This window comes from Ostrea edulis, chromosome 1 (assembly GCF_947568905.1).
Source record: "Ostrea edulis chromosome 1, xbOstEdul1.1, whole genome shotgun sequence".
Classification (NCBI taxonomy): domain Eukaryota; kingdom Metazoa; phylum Mollusca; class Bivalvia; order Ostreida; family Ostreidae; genus Ostrea; species Ostrea edulis.
The window spans coordinates 29,469,066-29,494,519 of NC_079164.1; the positions used below are offsets into that span (position 1 = coordinate 29,469,066).

The following is a 25,454-nucleotide window of genomic DNA, read 5'->3' on the forward strand; positions in this document are numbered from 1 at the left end:
ACACAGAGGTGGAATCATAACTCCTATAAAGGTGAGAGTAGGACACACAGAGGTGGGATCATAACTCCTATAAAGGTGTCAGTAGGACAGAGGTGGGATCATAACTCCTATAAAGGTGAGAGTAGGACACACAGAGGTGGGATCAGGTGTCTAGAAGTCAGCTGATATAATTCGTAAATTGCTAATAGCATATATCGACCTCTACAAAAGTCAGTCATTGTTTAATGTGACCATTGCAACCATAGCGAAAAGTGCATACAAATGTACATTAAAATCTGAATATATGTTGACTTAATTGTTTTATTTGGAGTAATTATACTCAAAGGCATACTTAGAATAAAGCCTAATTTTAGAATTGTGTATTATGTACTAAACAAAACGATGTTCACATGCATTTCCTCAAAATAAAGCCTAATTTTAGAATTGTGTATTATGTACTAAACAAAACGATGTTCACATGCATTTCCTCCAAACGTCATCGAAAGCTGTTGATTCGATTCGATTGCTTGCAGGAAGAAACTAAACGTTAGCTGAACAAAATATGTTGTATATATACATGTATATGTTTTATTGAATTAGTTATAAATCGTCAATCTTTATAACTACATGTTCAAACTACGGAGCGGAAGCGGCCCTGTAGATGAAGGAAAATCAATTTTGTCAATTTCATGAAGTGGGTCACCACGACACAACTTGTTTGATATGAAATTGACAGCCCAAGAGGGCTAAAGTGTCATTACACAGAAATCCGGATCAATTTGTTGACCAAAGTACAATGTATAATTGATATCCTTCCGATGACCGTTCGGTCAAATTCATGTACATGCATTTAAACGCCATCAAGAAATGCATGTACTCTCCTCATTTCATTGTGCTGTCAGTGAATTCAGTAATAGGGGGGGGATCCTTCTTTTTTTTCCTTATATACATTATTATGTATTTTCAAGTTCCTAAAGTTTATTATTAAACTCATGAATGATAATATCTGGCACCACCTTACATGCACCATACCCCAGGTTTCCTTACCGGTGTCTTACAGAGGAATACTGTGGAATCATTAAAATTCGCGGTGGCTCAATTTTCGTGGAATTCGTGGGTACCCCTCACCCACGAATTTACATCCCCAACGAATAAAGACAACTAGTATACAAGAATCTTACAAATATATAAATCCACGAAATTATGTCCCCACGAATCTAAAAGGAAATTAAGGAGGGCTTTGCACATTAATCATCAAGCACGGGGCGATTTTTACATGTCTGTTGTAATTGGAGTCAAAATTGGTCCCCTTGCAGTGCCAGTATGTGCTTCGGAGACTTAACTTTGGATCTATATGGGAAAATGATATTCAGCACAGAATACCTTTATTTTGGACATAATATGACAATTATTTTTAACCCCCAAATGAAAAAAATAATAACATTTTTTTCCTGACAGAACCTGGAGTATGGGAAACAATTTGTTAGAGTGATACTCTCCAGATCTAATATTTACAATACCAATAATTTAATGTTTTCTCATTATATTTGATTCTTGATAAAACGTTGCACTAAACAAGTGATACGTTTCAGGCTGGGCTAATGAAAAAAAAAATATGAAATCAAGAAATTCCGTCCATTGTGGAGAGTACATGCTTCCATGGTTTTTCATATTCTTAATTCGGTTTTTGCTAAAATAAACATAACTATTTAGATATGTACGATTATTAAATAAAACAATCTACGATGAAATCATGATTAAAAGACAATGACGAATACAACAACGTTATAAGAAAGATAACAGATACAGCCATCTACTTTTTATCATCGTTAGTTTAGATTGATACGGGACGTGAAGTTATTGTTCAAATAACAGTGATCAAAAGATCTAATTTTAATTAGATTGGTAGTAACAGGCAATTGTCATGGGGTGAATACATCATCAAAAAGACATGATGTTTTGAATTTTTACAAAAGAAAAGGTTTTGTATTTTTTGTTTTCAAGATATACATTTTACAACTGACTTACATCTAGAACTAATTGTAGAAGCTCAATGGGGATATTAATGTGTTTTTATTTCTTATGCATCAAACTCTCGAGGTGTTGCCATTTTGTTTTTAATGATAACTTTGAATTGAAGATCCACAGAGAAGAGAAGGCAGTGAAGGTAACATTTTGGCGCTAGATCTAGACATTGATAAAATAGAAATGCTATAATTAATATTCATGGGTCAAATGATGATAGTCCTGTATTTTATGAAAAGGTTAGGGAATATTTGGTTGAATATAATAATTATTATCTGTGGGGACTTTAATTTAGCATTAAATCCATCTCTTGACACCTCTAATGTAAACAATGCTCACTGCAAACTTATACATGTAGAAGTAATGAATGATTTGAATTTAGTAGACTACTACATAATTCTTAATCCAGATAAAAAGTGCACAGATGGAGAAGGAAGAATCCAGTTAAACAGGTCGCCTTGACTATACTGTTTCCAAATATTATTGAAATTTTTAATTTTAAACCTGGGTATAGATCTGACCACTCTTCAGTTGTAGTTGAACTAAAGCTTAATTCATTTGAAAGAGGACGTGGACTTTAGAAATTTGATAATAATTTATTACATGATATAGGGAATATTAAAAAGGTAAAACAAAAAAATACAACAAATGAAAACATTATATTTTCAAGACCTGGATGGAGCAGTCTTGGGCTTTAATTGATGACGCTGTTTTCTTCGATATACTTCTTATAAAGATCAGGGGGCTGATAATATTATATTCTGCGTTTACTAATATTGTTTGTAATTTCCCAAGACAAACTGCAGACATCGTTGAATATGTTAAATTGCTTAAAGTGACATATAGGTCCGTTAGGCCGGTGTAAAATTATATTGACATGTATCTTACTGAAATACAAAAGTTGTATTACACATGTCACTATAATAAAATATTTACTTACTTACTTATATTCTACTTATAAAAAGAAGGAATATGGAGGAAAATACTACTGGCTCTGATCTCTCTGTATTGGAAGAAAAGCAAACCATGCTTGAAAAATTAAGAAAGGAAAAATCGAAAGGGAATATGATCAGGTCTAAGGCTTGCAACATGTCGAAGGTTTGAAGAGCTGTTTCGAATCGGAATAAGGTGTGCTGTGATTTTTATAGGGGGCGTCTATTAGCATCTCAGTGATTGTTAATCGAAGGCTAATAGAAAGCGTCGCATCTCGCTTAGCTATTACCCGCCAATTCAAAAGACTCGTTCGGTTTGATCAAACCGGAAGAAATTGAAGAAGAATTTGGAGGAGGAGGATTGGAAGGGAGAAAGAGAAGGAAGGGGAATGGGTGCTGGAAGAGGAGGAGAAAAGCATAGTTGGAAGTGGGAGTTTGGGTGGCTATGAAAAACTATACAAAAATGCAAACTCAGAACTTTGTGATGTTGATCTGTCCACAGATATTCAGCTCCCTGATATTTCAAAGCTAGACTTAAAGATAGCATTAGCTCATGATAAAGATATAGAGGAAGGAGTTTTTTTTTAAGAATCTGAAAAATAACAAATCGCCCTGAAGTGATGGATTTACTGCTGAATTTTACTAATATTCCTTTAATTATGACGTCGACAAATTTCTACAGAAACAATTCCTAGTATCTCAAAGACTTGGCATAATACATGAGATTGATCACTGTTTGTTATCTTTACCTTTCATGTATCTTGTTTGACTGTTTGTTATCTTCACCTTTCGTGTATCTTGTTTGCCTAAGGAGACAAACCTAGGCATTTCTTTAAAAACTGGCAACCAATTACCCTACTGAATGTATTTAACAATTTGATAGCAGAGTGTATTTGTCATAGAATAAATTCCACACTGGACTTGCTCATTTCTGATAAGCAAACAGGCTTTATTAAAGGGAGATTTATCGTGCACTTAAAATTCTTACTAATATCAATGGAACGCACACATTGTTTGTGAAAGTATTTTAGAATCAGACATCGATAGCAGGTCTGCAACTGAATGCAGTTGGGAGAAGATGAGACTGCGAATATGAAAGCAGACACTGCTTGTCTTTCATTGAGTTTAAAGCAATGCTAGCTGTAACTGTCTGTAAATAAATTAAAAAAAATAAAAGAACAAATAGTCAACATATATGTGATTGAATATACATGTATATAACTTAATAGAATCAGAGTGAGTCTGAAGCAATAAACCCGTCAAATTAGCAAAAATGTTAATTCATGAATCATTGTCATCCTGCTCGTAACCTCCGATGTGCATTGACCTTGGAGGTCACCAGTTCGGAAAAAGCGAAAGAGAGGCACTGAGCACGTGTTAGATTTGTAAACAGTTTAACATGCCAATTTTGTAAAAAATTCACAATCAAAATTTCATTTGAGTGCCACATTTGCGTAATTATTACCTTTTTACACTTACATAGTATTTCTAGTCATTCATGAAACAACGCAATATTTTAAAGCAAACGACACGTGTAGTTACTCGCGTCAGTTTCCGTCTTTGAATATGGCCTCGGTCTCAACAACCCGATTATGTTCGGCAATCGTCGTTACCATGTCCGTGTATACGACACAAGGGCGGTTTATACGAAACGCTCATTGTAGGTGTGCTCTCAAACAATATTCCCTTGTTTATTTTGCAGAATTTTTCTTCAGATCTTGGCGATTATATTAGTTATACCGTTAAGTGTTATTTGGTGAATAATTGGATAGTTGAAAAAATACCGTCAGTCACAGCTTGTATTGCTTTAAGATTTGTTAACATGGTTGATAAAGTTATGTATGATATATTCAAATTTTAGCCAAACATTAATGGTGAAAGACTTATGAAGTCTCTCGAAATAATATTTTCAGTCACGCTTGAATATAAGGAGGGGGACTAGAACTCGGGTTAGATGAATAAGGACTTCGTATTACTTGATATATTGCATTTAACATTCCGTAAAAATGAATGGTTTGGCAATTCTTGAACTAATATTCTAACAGAATTCTCACGAAAATATATCTGAATTAATCAACGAATTTTATGTTTGCTTTGTGTAAATAAATAATGAACGAGTTAACATCATTTACATACTGGCGTGGTACATTTTTGCGGGAATACTTCATGTACACAAGACGAAAGAAGAGTCTATCAAGATATTTGAATACTTTCGAGAAAATAATTTGTATCGATACCTGCTACAAATTGTGTCCGGTATATTTGTTTTATCGTTTGCGGTTGGCTTTTGATATTTGACATGTATACCGTGATCATCTCATGCAGATGTGATGGGTACCATGTGACCTTTGATCTTAAAACTTTTATGTTCACACAACTTTTGAAGCTTTCATGGGTACATTCTTCTAACCGATGTGTCGTGTTCCTAGTTTGTGATTTTGAAATTCCACAGATATCTAGTTAAGCATAACACTTATGGATGTACATTTTGTTTTACCATACTTTAAAGCTTTAAGAATTAGAGCTCATAAGATGGTGCTGTATATACCCTCCTTTGTTGGAAATCTTTGAGGCCTTTGGATTTGGTATAAATATGATGAACCGGATAAAAAAAATTTAACTACCAGTTTTAAAAAATCTATCCTTCACAGCGGTTTTTATGAAAGGTGAAGATAACGAACAATGATCAATCTTATAAGCGATACAAAATAGAGAGTTGGGCAAACACGGACCCCTGGATATATACCAGAGGTGACTGATCGACAGGGAATGCTTACTCCTCCTATGCACCTGATCTCACCTCCGGCATGTCCAGGGGTCCGTGTTTGCCCAAATCTCTATTTTGTATTGCTTGTAGGAGTTATGAGATTGATCCCTGTTCGTTATCGTCACCTTCCAATACATACATGTATTAGGAAATCAAACTCTATCAACATTTTTAAAACAAATTTTTATCTGTGTTTAAAATGCTCCACTAAGCCTTTCTACTCGTCTCCTATTTGTATTTATCAGTTGATCTGTGTAATGTCAACACAGTAATATTCTCCAGTCCATTTTACCCCCACGTCATGTGGTTGTTCTGTACATTTATGTCTGTCATTTTATTCTAATAGACTGATCTGCTTTATTCTCCAGACTACCTGCCAGTCGATTCCACTTTGTGATCATCTTATAAAAGGCTGTCAGGTCTTTCCTGTCCATTCACAAGTCATAAATACTGTTTTTACTGACTTAATGCTCTATCATGCTGCGTGATTTCTTGGATCACTCACAACAGTAGTTACATAATTTTCCGTGCATTAGTGGAAACGGCTGTAGGCATAATTTATATCCTGATTTAACGGTACACGAAAATATTTAATAGAATTAAGTTATCTTGAGAAATATATTTCCTTACAATGCGACAATACCTTGATACATGTGTTAATTTATATACAAAAGACAAATTATCCCGCATTTACAGCAGGTTTTATTTTTCTCAATATCATCTAGGTTTTTGAAGAGAACTGACATTCGTCAGTTATAAAATATTAGAATAATTGAAATTTTTTAAGAAGTAAACATGTGTAGTTCTCTATGCGACGTACAGGCATTGCACATGATGTCAAGATATATAGAATGTTTAATAAACTCGTTGGCACAGCAATAGTTTGGTTTATTGGCGGTTTCTGAAATGGGACATAACTCAGGAAATCAATGGATTTGCTAGACACTTTAAAAAGAACATGTTTACACTCAATCAATCAATTAATGCTTTAATTTCTTGCAATACAACCGTCGCGGTGTTCTAGAGGTAGAGCTTTCGCCCCGCATGCGGAAGGTCGGGGTTCGAATCCCGGCCGTGACAGACCCAAGTCGTTACAAAGGCTCGGCATCAGGTGTGAATGTCACAGGTCCTCGGAGATGACCTTAAAAACGGATGCCCCGTGTCACAGTAGGTGTGGCACGCTAAAGAACCCTCACTGCTCAATGGCCGTTATCGCCGAGCATAGGCCTAAATTTGAAGCCCTTCACCGGTCTTGGTGACGTCTCCATATGAGTGAAAAATTCTCGACAAGATACAGTCAATCAATGAATCTTACAAAGTAAAGCATTGAAAATGATATTAATACAGATATTGCAAAATAAATCAATCAAGCGGAAAAAATTACCATTGTTTAACCTGTTGAACTTACTCTTCCAATCATAATTCTTGTTTCTGTTAGTTACATTAAATAGTTGATTTTAATGAATGTTAGGATTTGTGTAGTAATACTTCGGAACATTGAGTTATCTAGCTTGTTTCACAGATATATCGATCAAATATAAAATGAATTTCATCACCAATCTTATTTCTACATTGTCGGATACCCACGACTGATCTTGTCTTCTGCTCATCATGATGAGTAGAAGACGAGATCAGCCGTGGGTATACGATAAAGCATTTCTATTGCACAGTTGACAAATTTTACATTTTCTAGGTACGTCTCTGCATTTTCCTGTTTTTATAGATAATTTTGTATTACCAGTTCTAAACTTACAAAACTACTTTAAATGTTTTTCATGTAATCTTTTTTACACTGTATGTTTAAAAATCTTGTAATTACTTCCTTTTTAGGAATTACAAATATCACCAGTCCAACTGTTTAAATTGATCATACAAGATGGAAAAAAATTAAGCTAAGTCATATTAAGTGGTTGTTCACAATCATTCAGAATCTAGATTCCAAAGCATTAGAAAATGTCATACGTTTAAATTTTGTTATTTCTTCATTTAAAAAAACCCACGATTAAGTAAACCACAAATTAGACAATATTTTAACGTTTTCTTCGAATACTCGTCATATAATGCTAGCATTGTCTTCGGCTGATAGATTGATTGTTTAACGTTCCACTCGAGAATCTTTCACTCATATGGAGACGTCAACATTGCCGGTAAAGGACTGCAAAATTTAGGCCTATGCTCGGCACTTACGGCCTTTGAGCAGGGATGGACCTTTATCACGCCACACCTGCTGTGACACGGGGCCTCGGTTTTTGCGGACTGCCCCATTTAGTCGCCTCTTACGACAAGCAAGGGGTACTTAGGACCAATTCTAATCCGGATCCCCACAGAACATCACGGGGTGGGTTTTTTTTTAATACCATCAGTAGATAGCACAAGCTGACGGCGTAGATCACATTGACAGAGTATGCACACACAGAAACATTATACAAATAGGATAAATCTATATGTCGTATAAGACCAATTTCCACCACTGTTTCGTCGCTATTTTCATTAAAGACTGATACCGTAAGCATACTTTTATGCACATTGAATGGGCATAAAAACTGCATTGAAAACCTTAATGTGGAATATAATTGAATATACAAGTATATATACTCAGTACAATATCTGATGCAGTGCATCATTGTGTGCAGCTAACTTATGTCACCCAAAGACACAACTCACTCTTCTCATTACTTTTATACGTAATTAGACATCTTTGTACAAGAAATTACAGCTCGGTGGGTTTAACGATAAATGTTCAAAAGCATCTAAAGTAAAGAAAATTTCACTAAGACTTACATTTAGATATTTGTTATCACACATGGTTTTGATTTGGTAATTTAAGACAAAAACACCTGTCGCACAATGTTACAGTAGATGGAAAGCATTCACTATTGTTTTATAGTTCCCGTGATATGTAATAGCAGACATTAAATTTACATCATCAACCAATATTTGATCAGTCGAACTACCTCCTCTCCTTTGATGCCTCGTATACACGTGTTCCGGTTTTCACAGCTTTTTAACTTTCTGAAAAAGGTTTTTAAAATGTTCCAGTCAAAACGTAGTTAGAGATGCAATCAGAATATGTGCGTTTATTTTAAAGATATCCAATTTTGAACGATTACAATTTTAATTCGAATCTAATATGTTAGAGTTTGGGTCCTTGGGCCTCTTAGCGAGAATCTTCCCAAATGGATTTTCCCATAAGAATCAACACTTCCTGACCCTAATGTGATTTTTATTCAATTCTGAAATATTTAATAAGATATCGTTTAACACTTTAATTTTGGAGACACCTTGTCTCTTTAAAAATATATTTAGCTTTCAAATTCCGCGCGAATAAGTTACATCTGTCCCGTCAACTATATTTCTGAATTTACTTTTAAAATGAAATGGAATTACCCTTGGGTCTGTTTGCAATATTCTTTAAGAATATGTTCAAACAAATTTCTAGACGTATTTAAAGTATGCTTATTTATAAATGACAAACAGCACTAAAACATATCCAAAACACAAAGAACTCTGGAAATAATATGACATACATTGTAGTTTGCCAATCAGTTTTCTTTTTTATCCATTCCAAATGTGAATGAGTTCAACATGAGATAATAGTTTTGTATTTTCAGAGCGTCATGAGCAGGTGAACGTCTCGTGGGAAACGAGAGCAAAGGTGAGACCTAAAAAATTCCTCAGTGAGAAAGACGGAAAACGAGATGTAAGATTCAAAGCAACAAAATAGCGCTATCCAAAGTTATATGAAATATGTAGCTAAAAAAAATTGATTTTCCTGATCCGTAAATACCTACATTATGTATAGTATATTTTTTACACATCAGGTGTTAAAACGTCTATCACGGGTCGCCCGATGTTGAATCAGTATTGCACAAAAGATGATGCGACTCTCGGTGGTCTGAGATTTTACTCAATGTTGACCGACCTGCCCAATATCTTCATGTCCTGTATCAGTCATTATTTTCATTTTAAAATCTCGCTTGTCCGACTACCTACATTTATATTGAATATACCGACAATCAATTTGTTTATATTTTTGTGCAGGCAGTTACTCCGTATACATGTTTATCTACTTTATAACAATTGTCTATAGTATCAGTTATCTACTTTATAACAATTATCTACAGTATCAGAGTTATCTACTTTATAATAATTATCTACAGTATCAGAGTTATCTACTTTATAATAATTATCTACAGTATCAGAGTTATCTACTTTATAACAATTATCTATAGTATCAGAGTTATCTACTTTATAACAATTATCTATAGTATCAGAGTTATCTACTTTATAATAATTATCTACAGTATCAGAGTTATCTACTTTATAATAATTATCTACAGTATCAGAGTTATCTACTTTATAACAATTATCTACAGTATCAGAGTTATCTACTTTATAATAATTATCTATAGTATCAGAGTTATCTACTTTATAACAATTATCTATAGTATCAGTTATCTACTTTATAACAATTATCTATAGTATCAGAGTTATCTACTTTATAACAATTATCTATAGTATCAGAGTTATCTACTTTATAATAATTATCTACAGTATCAGAGTTATCTACTTTATAATAATTATCTATAGTATCAGAGTTATCTACTTTATAACAATTATCTACAGTATCAGAGTTATCTACTTTATAACAATTATCTATAGTATCAGAGTTATCTACTTTATAATAATTATCTACAGTATCAGAGTTATCTACTTTATAATAATTATCTACAGTATCAGAGTTATCTACTTTATAACAATGATCTATTGTATCAGAGTTATCTACTTTATAACAATTATCTATAGTATCAGAGTTATCTACTTTATAATAATTATCTATAGTATCAGTTATCTACTTTATAACAATGATCTATTGTATCAGAGTTATCTACTTTATAACAATGATCTATAGTATCAGAGTTATCTACTTTATAACAATTATCTATAGTATCAGAGTTATCTACTTTATAACAATTATCTATTGTATCAGAGTTAGCTACTTTATAACAATTATCTATAGTACCAGTTATCTACTTTATAATAATTATCTATTGTATCAAAGCGTTTTTTTGCGTTGAATTTAATAGAAATTTCTCTGCTATATATTCAAATATGCTATCACTTACGTCGTCTAAGAAGCTATTTGTAAACAAAAAACAAAACAAAAAACCACATTTTGGTAATTTATTAATCAAATCTCACCAACAGTTTAATAGTATAGTTATGCAGAGTGTGATTCATTGATGAAAATTACTCAAGTATCACGAATTTAACTTGCGATTTGCATTGAAATTTGTAGTGTAATTTGCAGTGTGGCTTGCATTATGGTTTATGCGTAGGTACAAATCAAACGCTTGTATTACTCTATTTAAGAAAAGGAATATAACTTTGTATCATAAAACAAATTATATATAGAAATAAGAATTACAATACATGTATTTCTGTGAATTATCTTTTAACGCACTTTTATATAATATTCTGACAAGTACGATAAACTATCGCAAAGAATTTTATGTATACTCTTTTAGAATAAAATTACTTATTACCTATATTTCGTTCTTCTCTTCTCAGCTAGCTTGCTACTTCTACATGCATTACGCGTGACCTTTAACCTGTTTTCACCCACCTATATAGATTTCCATTCATTTTCTGATTAAAGCCGGATGGTACATGCCCTTTTTCATTTTTCTTTCATTTGATGCCATTGTTCGGCGTGTTGACGTTGGAATCCCTGACATATATAAGTAAAACTACCACCAGTGACAGACAATCCTTTAACAGTCATGATCTGCTACTGTACCCTGATATCAACATTTCTTGTTCTTTTTCAAGTGGTTTATTCTCTTCCTACGAAATATTCAGATGGTAAGTGTTCCTGCATTATCCAAATGTTTCGTATTCTTTTAACTGCTTCCAGATTACTAAACTGACACTTTGTTACGAGCAAAATAACAATTTCATATTTTGTTAGAGTAAAAGAACAAATTTATACTTTGTTACAGTCAAACAACAAATCTATACTTTGTTACAGTCAAACAACGAATTTATACTTTGTTACAGTCAAACAACAAATCTATACTTTGTTACAGTCAAACAACGAATTTATACTTTGTTACAGTCAAACAACAAATCTATACTTTGTTACAGTCAAACAACGAATTTATACTTTGTTACAGGCAAACAACAAATCTATACTTTGTTACAGTCAAACAACAAATTTATACTTTGTTACAGTCAAACAACGAATTTATACTTTGTTACAGGCAAACAACAAATCTATACTTTGTTACAGTCAAATAACGAATTTATACTTTGTTACAGTCAAACAACGAATTTATACTTTGTTACAGTCAAACAACAAATTTATACTTTGTTACAGTCAAACAACGAATTTATACTTTGTTACAGTCAAACAACGAATTTACACCTTGTTACCTATTCTATCAATTACCATATTTTATACGAGCAGTAACACAACAAATTTAGTTCGTTTGACCACAATATCAGCAATATTTTTTCTTATTTTGTTTCTTTCAAAATGATATAAAGGAAGAAAATATTTTTCTAGATGAGTTCTAATATCAGACTGCATGTGCATGTGTTCAAAATTTGCAATGTTATTATGTAATATGACTATTTTTAAGAATGCGTTTATCAATCTACTGTTTGGGAAAATATCTCAGTAAATGTTAAAACAACAAAACCACAAGCTAATATTAAGGGGGAAAACCCCCAGAAATTTCCGAAACTAGAGTTAAAATGTGTACAGTTTACTTGAAAACGCATCGCAAGAAAGGTGCTCATGAAAGATGCTCACAACAACATATATATCATGATATCCAGAACGTTCTGTCTGTTTAAATATTCTGTAGTTGCTACAGATATTTCGCAGTTCCATGTATTATTGTGACAAACAGATTTATTATATTAAATATCAGCTCAGTCTATTGTACAGTATTTTCTATCTTTATTTCTCAATATGGTAACACTTGTCGTACATGAAATTGATTCGCCATTTTGTAATACCAATTTCCAGATGACCTGGAGAGACTGCTAGAGCTGCTTTACAACAAAGGACGGAAAGGGCACAAGACCCCAATGGACCGATGGAAAAATGGCAGGGCCCATCTTATATCGGGGGACCTAAAGAAGGTTTGACTTTCAATTAACAGAGAGATACGCCGCCTATCATCATTTTTCTTCTTTTCCTTCATGCGTCATTTTTCTTTCTCTTGCAATTTGTCACCAATTTGAGATTATTTTGGATGAAGTTGAATGTAATGAGGCAGAAAATCAAACAAAAACCGGTTATCAAAGCATTTTGAATTTAGATATCTCGTCTCCTTTATTACACGATTCATTAAGTAAAAGTCAAACGTAATACAAATTTTACACGGAAAGTTTAATTGGAATTCAATTGAATGATAACGTTCCACCCCAATGGATTAGTTCTTTGACTAGGTCATTTGTAGCATCGACCTGCTTTTCATCTATCGTCAAATGACCGTTGATATCAATGTCTTTAATGAAAAATCAGAAATTTATGTTAATGTTTATTTAACCTTATCTTTTTGTAAATTCAATCTTTAGAATCAGACCTGGGCAACACGTATCATCATAAAACTGCACATGCATTTGATGTAATATGCATGTAATGAAATCACAAATATCAAATCTACAATGGGAATATGAGAATACTATCTCGAATTCACGAAGTGTTTAGACATTTTGATTCCATCAACGTATAAAACCATTACGTAAAGATGGACACTGAACCCCACGACACTAAGCAGAGATAAGAGCTCTATCGTTTGATTCATTAGGGATCGCTGAACGGATTTATAAACGTTCACTCCCAATGGATGAAATATTGACTGATTCTTTAAGTCCAGCAGTTAAGGTGACTCCACACTCGCAGTTTTATCTGATACAAGTTTAAAAAGTGTATTTATTTCCATTCATTAGAGTTAAAACTAACAAATTATCAAATAAAATACATAGGTCATCACACTTTTTAAGATGAGAGACGTACATAAACAGAATCATATATCACCGTCAGAAAATTGCTATTTTCCTTAAACAGCGTTATCAAAATTTCATTAAAAACTGTTTATGACGATATAGTAGCATTCATAACAATTTCATGAAACTATATCTTCACAAAAATATACAAAATGTATGTAAAAAAATATAGGAAATCTATCGCATAATAGACTTGATAAAGAAATCAATAGAAACAGAGTTATTGCCCTTGGATTCAATATTTTGAAACATATCATTGATTATTCATCTATAACTTAGACTTTTGAAATAGTCTATTTTTAACAAGATTTTTTACAATAAGTATCGGAAAATAGTCCAACAAAATTTATGTTCCTATCATGCATAAATTTAAATAAATCATTGATTTTGCAAAATCTGATGACATCACAGGAGGGTGGAATTACTTTAATACCAATAATTGTTAACACTAAAAACTGCGTTAACGTCACGCATGTCTGATAGCAACAACGACAATACCTTATGACAAGAAATTAATTATTAAAATTAATTATTGAATGAACATTTACATCACATAGAATAGTTCACTTAATTTATGCATAAATAATGAATGAGTAGGTGTATTAATATCTATATTCTAATTCAGATTTGCACGAAGTAAATCTGTTATTTCATTCTTCACATTCTCTTTACCACCTAGTAGTCAGAGTAAATCTGTTATTCTCTTTACTACTCCTTGTAGCCAGATTGAGTAAATTTTAAAAAAAATATTGCAACGGGTACAGAATACTGCTGCTCGTCTTGTTACGAGGTCGACGAAACAGGAACACACATTCACGATTCTGGCGGAACTCCATTGGCTTCCCATCCATTACTGACACCAATTCAAGATTTCGCCCTATACCTATTCCATGAATCTGCGCCGTCATGCATCGCAACTCTTATGAATGAATGCAAGTCAAGTCCATCATCGAAGTCGCAACTTGTAGTGCCAAACATGATTTTTGGCACTACAAAATAAAACATACGGACAACGTCAACTCATCTTGGCTGCAACACATCTTTGGAATGAACTTCCAGATGACATCAAGAAGTCAACATCTCTTGAAACAAAACACGTCTTAAAACTCATTTTTATAAATTAGCTTTTTAGACTCTAACATGTATAAGCTGTGACTGTTTTAATTATCAAACACACCCTCCAAAAAAACTTTAAGCTATCGACCTTAATTGTATTGGGTTTTTTTTTTCCAGATAGGAGATCTTGTGTCATACTGTCATTTAATTCCATTTAATTGTGTTTTATCGTTGTATTCCTCTTCTTAAAGCGCCTTGGAGTACATTGTTTTATTTCCATTATCACCTGTATATGGTGTGTACATGTATATATCTCAACTGATACGATACGCAAGAGCTTGTTCTGCGTATGATGTTTTTAAATCGAGGCAGGATACTGACAAACAAGTTGATGTTGCAGGGGTTTCAACAATCTCGTTTAAAGTCAGCATTTCGCAAATTCTGTGGTCGTTATAACGATCTAATTTGCCAATACAACATGTTAGGTCGTTCTTGGCACACTGATTTTGACTACGGATAATTCCATTTACCTGATCAAGATATAGGGCTCATGGCGGGTGTGACCGGTCGATAGGGGATGCTTACTCCTCCTAGACACCTGATGCCACCTCTGGTATATCCAGAGTCCGTGTTTGCCCAACTCTCTATTTTGTATTGCTTATATGAGCTGATATTGATCACTGTTCGTTATCTTCACAATTCATAAGGCGCTATATATTTTATCATCATTATCATTTCATTCTTCACATTCTCGTCACTACTTCTTTGTAGCCAGAAGTAATTCTATTATTTCATTCTTCTCATTCTCTTCACTACTTTCTTGTAGCCAGAAGTAAATATGTGATTCCATTCTTCATATTCTCTTTACTACTTCATTGCAGCCAGAATTGGTTTTGAACTCACTAGCGCAGGATTACGGAGAACGGCAGCTGGATTACCTTCCTGACGGAGCTCATAAGGTGATTCCTCAGTCTTCCACTCATTTATAGACGAGGTCGTTAAATATTTATATGAATTGATAACTCGAGGTTTAGTTTAGATTTTACTTTTACTGTTTTAGTCATATTTTGACATAAGAAAGATCACCTGCATGTGGTGTTTATATTTCTCAACTAATTCGATACACAAGAGCTTGTTCTACGTATGATCAGTTTTTAAATCGAGGTAAGCTACTGACAAACAAGTTGATGTTACAGGGGTTTCAACAGTCTCGTTTATAGTCAGCATTTCGCAAATATATGGTCGTTATAATGATCTAATTTGCCAATACAACATATAATTGGATGAAATGCTGTCTGACGTGTCTCATACCGATTGTTATGCCGTTCTTGGCACACTGATTTTAACTACGTATAACTCCGTATACCTGATCAAAATATAGGGCTCACGGCAGGTGTGACAGGTCGACAGGGGATGTTTACTCATCCTAGGTACCTTATCCCACCTTTGGTATGTCCAGGATTCCGTGTTTGCCCAACTCTTTATTTTGTATTCCTTATAGGAGTTATGAGATTGATCACTGGTCGTTATCGTCACCTTTCATCAATGTATCTTTCCTCCCAGTAATTAATATAGAAGTCACTTAACCCTAATGGATGGATGAATAGATAGATAATTAAATGTATGTATGTCTGTCTGTATGCATGGATGGATATGAAATAACTGTCAGTATATACTTAGCTTATATATTTCTACAGCCAAAGAACTTAAACAGACATAACAAGCAGGAACAATCAGCAGAAGAGAAAGACGTGCACAAAGTCTCAACGCACGTAGAGGTAAGGGAATTCACTCCCAAGACAGTTAGAGGTAAGGGAATTCACTCCCAAGACAAATACTGTATAAGACAGTTAGAGGTAAGGGAATTCACTCCCAAGACAAATACTGTATAAGACAGTTAGAGGTCAGGGAATTCACTCCCAAGACAAGTACTAAACAACACAGTTACTGATCACTACGCTGTATGAATGTCCTCGGTTTCAGATTCCAAACAGCGCCACCAAGCGGAACTATTACCATGACATTGGTTGGAGATGGCCGAACCGCACGGTCTACTATGCCATTGACTACCCGTCGTTTTGTAAGTAATGGTGATATGCAATATACAAAAATTAATTAAGGAGTTTGAAATGGTCTCATATTTGGCATAATCTGAGTCATATGCATCTTATTATAGAGTCATAAGTGTCCTTACCAAATGTGGTGTGCATTTTCCACATTCAAACTTATTATTGATTTTGTCTGCATATCAGCTGATATCATCAGGATACTAGTAGCTGTCAAAAATAAACATTAATTAAGCAAGGAATTATCTTTTTTTAAAGATATAGTCTCATAACTGCAACGGTGTGTGCATAAAAATTGAATAATGCGCGTTATGAAAATTTGTTTGCACACACCGTTGCAGTTATGAGACTACATCTTTCAAAACGTGATAATTCATTGCTTATATTCACATTTTTGAAACCCTTTTTAACGCGTGCATTTTTCTTTCATATCTTAACTCCCCCGCCCTATTCTTTGGCTAAGTAGCGATTAACGGAACAGCCATGGAAAGCAAAATTGTGATGTCATAACGCAAAAGAAAAGAGTGCGCAATACTGAAAAAATATAATAGTCCAATACTTGAATTAATTTTCAATCAGATATAATAAACATCAATTTATTAACAAAATTGTACAATCTGAACTGGGTTTAAACATGCAGTTCATATCTTTTCAAATCTATCTAATTGTAAACAGCGTAGGTATGGTCAGTATAGGCGCTGGTCGGCCATATTGTCATTTCGAGAAATTGAAAGTACAATTACTGAGAGAAGAATTGTTGGAAAATCCCACACTTGGATTAATTTCTTGTGTTTGTTTGGTGATATTAACCACATTAGAGGTAAGATCAACTTATCTTGCATCAAATGAGGTGCACTTGTGTTGTCTGAGACAGGTATGGACAACAGAGCTTTGTTTTCATTCTGCACAAATGCGGCCGAGCACAGGAACGGGTAATTTTGTTTGTAAAAAAAAATCAGTATATGCACCCAGGGGTGCATGAGCCGAGTTGCATGGGATACATTGTAAAGCCAGGAATGACGTGGTATATTTATAATTGTGAAGAACTAATTTAAGTTATAAACTTTTCGAGTTACTGTTCAGAAACCATATTTGTCTGAAGTTTTCAATCTATATTCGGTCACTGTGACCTTGACCTTTGTTCTCCAAAATCAATAGGGGTCTTGCTTTGCTGGTATCCAACAATATATCCAAGTTTCATTTGATTCAAATTAAAAAATTTCGAGTTATCCTCCGGAAACCAAAATCCTTTTGGAATTATAAATCTATATTCGGTCACTGTGACCTTGACCTTTGTTCTCCAAAATCAATAGGGGTCTTCCTTACCTGTTACCCAACAACATATCAAAGTTTCATTTGATTTGGATTTAAACTTTCGGAGTTATCATCCGGAAACCAAATTTTCCTGAAATTTTCATTCTATTTTCGGTCACTGTGACCTTGACCTTTGATCATTTTTCTCCAAAATCAATAGGGGTCTTCCTTACCTGGTACCCAACAATATATCAAAGTTTCATTTGATTAGATTTTAAACTTTTCGAGTTATCATCCGGAAACCAATTGTTGACGCCCGCCCGCCCGCATCACCAAACCAATAGCCGAGTTCAACTTCGTTGCAACTCGGCTAATAATGGTAGGAGTTTATACCATACCACCCTCCTAATAAGGGGTCATAATAATTTTATTAGTAAGTGGTATGGTAAAGACCCCTACTATTATTATTACAAAATCACCGGTTCGTGTGCGCCGAGGTTCTAGATGCAGACGACATGCTCGACAGTGTTCATACGCCTAACAGATTTATAGTGATTCGGTCTTTCCATTTATAAGCAAATATACTTCTAAGCTCTCTAACGCATTTTATCACAGGATTAAAGAGTAAATGTAAACATTGCTTGATAAAACTTGCGACTAGTTACTATACTATCTATTAGGAATATGAAAATTTCCCTGCCTCAAACGAATATAAATTTTACTTTATGTATAGAGAATATTCAACAATTTTTAACAGGATATGGAATTTGTTTCACGGGTGGGACAGGATTATTCTATATTTTAATGAGTTTAAAGTACGAGTGAATGTATTCTCTTTACATGTATATAATTCTGACTCGCAAGTGAAATGAATTCAATTTTATTATGATTGAATAATTCCGAGCTTTCTGATTGGTTGAGAATTAACAAACTAGAAAAATAGATTGCTACGTAAACCTGCCTTGGAAGTAAATACATTTGATTTTCATCACATCGAACCAAAAATATACTGGGAATTTTGAAATTGATACCATTTGCTTCTCAATGAACACTCGCATTTTTAATCACTTTAGATTAGGTCTTGCACGCTAGCTTTAAGCAAAGATAACCGATCATTTCCGAGAACTCTAGTACACTGCTTCGATGCTTTGAATTATGCAATAACATAATAAAACAATTCATTGTATACCATTCAACAGAGAAAAGGAGTTCATGTTCTTTAAAGTTAGTGTAATTGTTCTGATGTCATATGTATTTCAAAACATTACAAGTTATTTTACAAAGGAATATACTTATGTAATTCTTCTCACGAACTTCAATAGAAGAATGGTGTACAAGCAATCTTCAAATACATACACTACTGTATCTTCGTTAAAGCCCTGTAGTTCAACTGAAAGCAGTTACACAGGAATAAACTAACAAAATTACTGATGCCCGAAGAGCAACGCATATTACAGTATCACTTCACTGCCGTTCCATTAAATGTTTTCCGCGCTATTGAAATAATCTCTTGCAGGAATCTATATCCTTTTCATGTAATTTCACTATTTACAGCACCTTTCATTGCGCAGGCGGAGGACAAAATCAAGTCGTCCTTGGCCCTCCTGGAGGATGCCGCGTGCATTAAATGGGAGGACGTTACGGGGACTAGTACAGCCTACAATCACATCCTGTTCTATGGAAACACCACGGCGTGAGCTCGATATTTGTGGAGTATTCCGGCATATTTCTGGCGCCAAATCTGTAGTCGGATTATAAAGGATACCGGATTGCAAACATTATATATAAAGAAATAGGGAACTAAAGAATAGGGATCGACATTGAGAGTGAATGAATTACATTTGTGTTGGATTAGACGCTTTCAACTGTATAATTCAAACTGTTTATCATTATTCATTGTAGGTGTGCCTCGTACGTGGGATACATTAAAACGAAAGAGCAAAAGATTTGGCTGGGACCTGGATGTTTATGGGTATCTCTCACCATTCTCCCTCCCTCCCTCCCTATCCCTCTTTCCCTCTCCCTCCCTCCCTATCCCTCTTTGCCTCTCATTGCATGCAAGTGATGAAATACTGAAAAAGTTCATTTCGTGTACTTATTTTATTTCATTGTTTTAAAGACTTCTATAGTCCTTCACGAAGTGCTGCACGCTTTGGGGGCGTGGCATGAGCAACAGCGAACTGACCGTGAGGGGAATATTGACATGCTGTTTCAAAACATTAACCCTCATGCACTTGGAAACTTTGAGCTACGACAGACACGAGAGTACGCCCCGTTTGATCTCGGTTCGATCCTTCAGTATGGCTTATCGGTAAACAGTTTTCCAAAATATTTAGCCCGCTGTATTTCGTAAAATTCATATGCTAAAATTTTACTTTCAGATACATTTTTAAAAAATATTTTCTGATATATTATCACTTTTAAATCATTAATATTGTACCAGGAAATACTTTTAAATCATTAAATCCCGTGGGGATCCGGGTTAGAATAGGTCCTCAGTACCCCTCGCTTGTCGTAAGAGGCGACTAAACGGGGCGGTCATTCGGATGAGACTGCAAAAACAGAGTTCCCATGTCACAGCAGGTGTGGCACGATAAAGATCCCTCTCTGCTCAATAACCATAAGTGCAGAGCATAGGCCTAAATTTTGCAGCCCATCACCGGCAATGATGACGTCTCCATATGGGTGAAATATGCTCGAGAGGGACGTTAAACAATATACAATCAATTAATCAAATCATTAAAACATCCCCACTATGTTGATAGAGTTGACAGGCACACATACATTTGGTGCTCGATTTACTAGACGAAGTATATATTCACTCTTTTCAGAGAATTTTAAAATCATGGAAGTAACAATCCATTAAAAACTCGAAGAATCAGATAAGTATAGAAATATGTACTTTGATTTTAAGAGGAGTGAAATGAGATTTGGCTCAGAAAAAGCGAATTATCTGGAGAGGTATGGTTAGGTATACAGTAATGAAGTAATACCTCACATATTGTCGGCTATTTAGGTCAAACTGAAAGCAAGTATTCCAACTTCTACTCCCTTTCTGTCCTATGTATGATATGGATATCTATCATACATTGATTTATCTTTATCATGAAAAAAGCTGGATACCTTCCAGTTTGAATTCTACAAATGGTAGTAGAACTTGAGATGAAAGACAGTTCGCATCTGTTGTATTGCGGCAATTTTTTTTCTTCAAATTCAAATCCATGGCAACTTTTAAGTAAAATCATTCAACCATATTCTCACAAAATTTATATGGAAATATGTATAACAGGTAATGATCGCAATACCTTTCGTATATTCGAAGACTTTCAAAGCACATGTGTACATGTAATGATTTGTCTTCAATTAAAATGTAACAACGTTGAAACAAACCTTGCAGAGGTACATGTATGCGTTATGATTTAATGGCACATTCATCAAGATGCTCAATACTGTATAAACTGTTTCATTTTTTCACGGTCAGTAAAAACCTCCCACAAACATGAGAAAATACGTGTCTATGAATTACGGTAAGAACGACAACTCTTATACCGCGAAATCTCCGTCCACAAGAAACAACCACAAATTGTGCTGATTACAATTTTTACATGAAGGTGAATTATTTTTAACCTTTACCTGTATTTGCAAAAGTTTTAAGATTCACAGTCCGTGAGATTGGTGTCTTTGTTAATCATTTATTCTCTGCAAAAGAATCCCTGGTCTTCCTGCTTTAAATTTAAGGTGGCTCACTACACCTTGAAAGAGTTTCTCAAATCAGTACGAAATGATTTTCCAGTAACCATGAAAGATATGATGATAGGTAATAACTATGTGTCCAAAAGACAGAAAATATGCAATTTTTATATATATAAAAAAAACCAACAAAAAAACCCCATATGATTTTGAAAAATTTATTTCAGTACATATGAATATAAAAGATTGGCGGATTTGAACTCGAAATCTGCGGTTTACCAGTTCAATGCTTCAATCACTGAGCAACGATGATAGAGATACAAATAATTGAAATCACAAAACATTTAATTCGCCATCTTGTGACGTCATGTCATAAAGAGTATAAGATTTAGTGTAAAATGTAGTAGGCTACTTTAAAGATATCAATAAGATATCAATTATATTGCCGAAATATGCCTGAAATGATATCGATTCAATGAATTACTGATTTGAATTTTTTTCATTTCAAACTACCAGTCTCCTCTCCATTTTAGAGCTTTGCTACACAGACCGGACTTCAGACAATGTCGATTCCAGATAAAGGATTAGAATATCTCATCACAAACAGCAAGAATGACCTGTCTTTTTATGATAAATTAAACCTCAACCGGTACTACGACTGCGCGGGTACGTATATGGATACTAAATGTGTATAATGGTCAACGTAATTGAATGCCGAGAATGATGTTCAGTGTTTAAAGAGCATTTGAGTTTTGGAACCAGAAAGATTGCACAGCAATCCGACTGTATCCCAGAAATGTAAGACCTACTGTTTTTTCTAAATATACGTAAACAGGAAGAAATTGTGGAGTGGGCAATACAAGTATACATAAGGATTAGGCAATTCTCCATGACTGTCTGTTAAAAAATCGTGAAATTTTAGCACCATTGATTTATAGCAACTTACAGTATACTGAAGGATTATATAATTCTCTATCATCTGGCTGAACGGAGTCTACAAAAAGTCTAATTAATGTAAATTGAGGTTTCCAAGATATCATAAGTAGGAAACTTATCAAAAGAGCAAGTCAATCAAGTGATCACACACACACATTCCCGTTGGGATCCGGGGTTAGAATAGGTCCTCCGTACCCCCTACTTGCCGTAAGAAGCAACTAAATGGGGCAGTCTTTCGGATGAGACCGCAAACAGCGGGTCCCATGTTACAGTAGGTGTGGCACGATAAAGATCCCTCCCTGCTCAAAGGCCGTAATTTGAAGTCTTTCACCAGCAATGGCGACTTCTCCATATGAGTGAAAGATTCTTGAGCGGGACGTTAAACAATATACAATCTATGTAAAACCAACCTTTTTCTTAAACCTGTTACTGTTTCCTTTAGAAGCGGTTACAACAGTTTAAAGAATGAAAGCCTCACTGGATGAAAAATAGTTTCCGTACGTCTGAAACACTGCGGAAACTTAGGGAAACATATGGCTTCTGCACGGAAACTTAATGTTTTAAACATGATCTATTATATTGAGTTTAGTCTGATGGGTCTTTAAATATTCTTTTATCTACAGTCATTGAACTTACCAACGCCATCGTTTTCTTTCCGACCGCTGTCAAGGCTCATATAATGCATACATGTACATTATACAAATAAGGCTAACCGAAGATGACTTAAATTTTGACCTATTCATTTATTTTGGGTGGAATGAAATAGTTTACGTTGTATAATTTATCATATATTGTCATTATAGATACATTAACTGTGTTATTAGAACGCATGTACCTTTAAGTGCATCTTCTAGTACAATTTTACCAGTATTAGTTCAAGGGATACTCTGTTGTGTAAATTTAATGTTATACAGATGCAAGCTGAAGATAACGAACAGTGATCAATCTCATAACTCCTGGAAGCAATACAAAATAGATAGTTGGGCAAACACAGATTTCAAAAACTGCAAATAAAAATTCTTGCAGCATTATACCTACTTGTTTTAGAAAATATTTCGTTTTATTAAAAACAAGAAATTCATTCTCGATAACTGATTACAGCAACGTGTTCACTCTCGTGTCTGAATGGCGGCTTTGAGAAGATGAACTATCTAGGGGTTTGTTCCTGTGAGTGCCCGGATGGACTGATAGGATTGGATTGCTCTCAGTTAGACACGTCACCAGGTAGGTGGTCACTAAAATGAAAATCAAGATAAAATTAAATCAGGTTGTAGTGCAGACTCCGTGTTAGAATAGCTCCTCAGTACCCCTTGCATGTCGTAATAGGCGACTAAATGGGGACCTTCGGATGAGACCGCAAAAATCGAGGCCCAATGTCACAGCAGGTGTGGCACGATAAAGATCCCTCCCTTCTCAAAGGCCGTAAGAGCCGAGCATAGGCCTAAATTCTGCAGCCCTTCACCGGCAATGGTGAGTGGTGACGTCTCCATATGAGTGAAATATTCTGGAGAGGGACGTTAAACAATATTCAATCAATCAGGTTGTAAATCTATATGATTCACTTTGATTTAATCATATAAAGTTAAACTAACACGTGTCATGTTCAGATAAAAATAGCACTTACTTATAAAACAGTGTCTTCACTAGTCCCAATGGCAGATTTAGAGGGGAACAGGATCCCCCTCCCTTTTTCGCCACAAATTGTGAGTAAAACTACAGATTTGGCATCCAAAATGGCTGAGTACTTTGACTTTCACATGCCCACTTCGGAAATCCTAGATCCACCATTGAGTCCTGCGTGTGTTTCTCCTACCTCTTGGTTTTCCAACGATAAGACTGATCCCAACGTAAATTTTAGTTCACGTACGAGTTGTATCTCATTCTATTTTTACCTCTTTTCTCGCAGAATCTGTCAAAATTCTGGATCTATCCACTACAATTTCTCTCACGGGACGACATGCTGCACTGTTTACCGTCTATGCGCATGTGTCTAAAGACCGAAAGGAGGAGACTCGATATTTCTTGTATAGACCATCAAAAAGTGTAGATTTTTACGTTAAAACGAGAATTTTCAACTTTAGAAAAGTGTTATCTTCGCAACTATTCCACTATGCAACAAAATTTGAGAAAACGCTGGGAAAATTGTCATTTCATGATTTTTGCGCAAAGGGAGCTGTAGTGCCTCTTTAAGTAGAATAAATTTAAATTTTGATTGTTTTAGTACATGGAGGTTTCATTAAAATGAAGTCAGTTTTGTTTGGTAGATTGAGTTTTGATCGTAATAGCCTATTAAATAGGTTGTGGAGGTTTTATTGACCTCACCACACCAGGAACCAGTCAAGTTATCGAGATGACGTCATACAACACGAACCTTCTGTGCACATGGCTGATAAAGGTACAGCATATTGTTTTAGTGAGATTTCCTATTCTACATACCAATGTACTAATCCTTAAACTTTGGTCGTCTGCAGACTCCTGTGAAGACCAAAGTGAAGGCAACAATAGAACAGCTGGATCTACCAGACAGCGAAAACAACAACTGCTTTCATTTCCTCATCTTTAGGGACTATCTCATTGGCGAGCCGGGAAAACAGTTGGGCATTTTAGACATCACTTATCACAAATATACTGTAGCTAGAAAACGCAGGAACTCAAACAATACCAGAGAGAGAGAGAGAGGGAGAGAGAGAGAGAGCACATAGTTGCCCTAAGTGAAGAAATATTTAA

At 34.6% G+C, this 25,454-nt stretch overlaps 1 protein-coding gene across 2 annotated transcripts in view; it reads left to right on the forward strand.

Annotated features, from left to right (window-relative positions):
- Positions 1–10,894: 10,894 nt before the first annotated feature.
- Positions 10,895–25,454, forward strand: part of LOC125663930 (uncharacterized) — a 41,230-nt gene continuing 26,670 nt past the window's right edge. Inside the window, exons 1-12 of one of the 2 annotated variants that reach the window (XM_048896374.2) lie at positions 10,895–11,568; positions 12,740–12,855; positions 15,663–15,740; positions 16,479–16,559; positions 16,765–16,861; positions 19,656–19,794; positions 20,004–20,073; positions 20,221–20,412; positions 22,325–22,457; positions 23,829–23,951; positions 25,025–25,122; positions 25,199–25,320. In XM_048896374.2, the coding sequence (XP_048752331.2) occupies positions 11,487–11,568; positions 12,740–12,855; positions 15,663–15,740; positions 16,479–16,559; positions 16,765–16,861; positions 19,656–19,794; positions 20,004–20,073; positions 20,221–20,412; positions 22,325–22,457; positions 23,829–23,951; positions 25,025–25,122; positions 25,199–25,320 (1,331 nt within the window). In that variant the 5' untranslated portion in view covers positions 10,895–11,486. The remainder of the gene's footprint in view (positions 11,569–12,739; positions 12,856–15,662; positions 15,741–16,478; positions 16,560–16,764; positions 16,862–19,655; positions 19,795–20,003; positions 20,074–20,220; positions 20,413–22,324; positions 22,458–23,828; positions 23,952–25,024; positions 25,123–25,198; positions 25,321–25,454) is intronic. The other variant, XM_056163692.1, reaches the window with a different exon arrangement.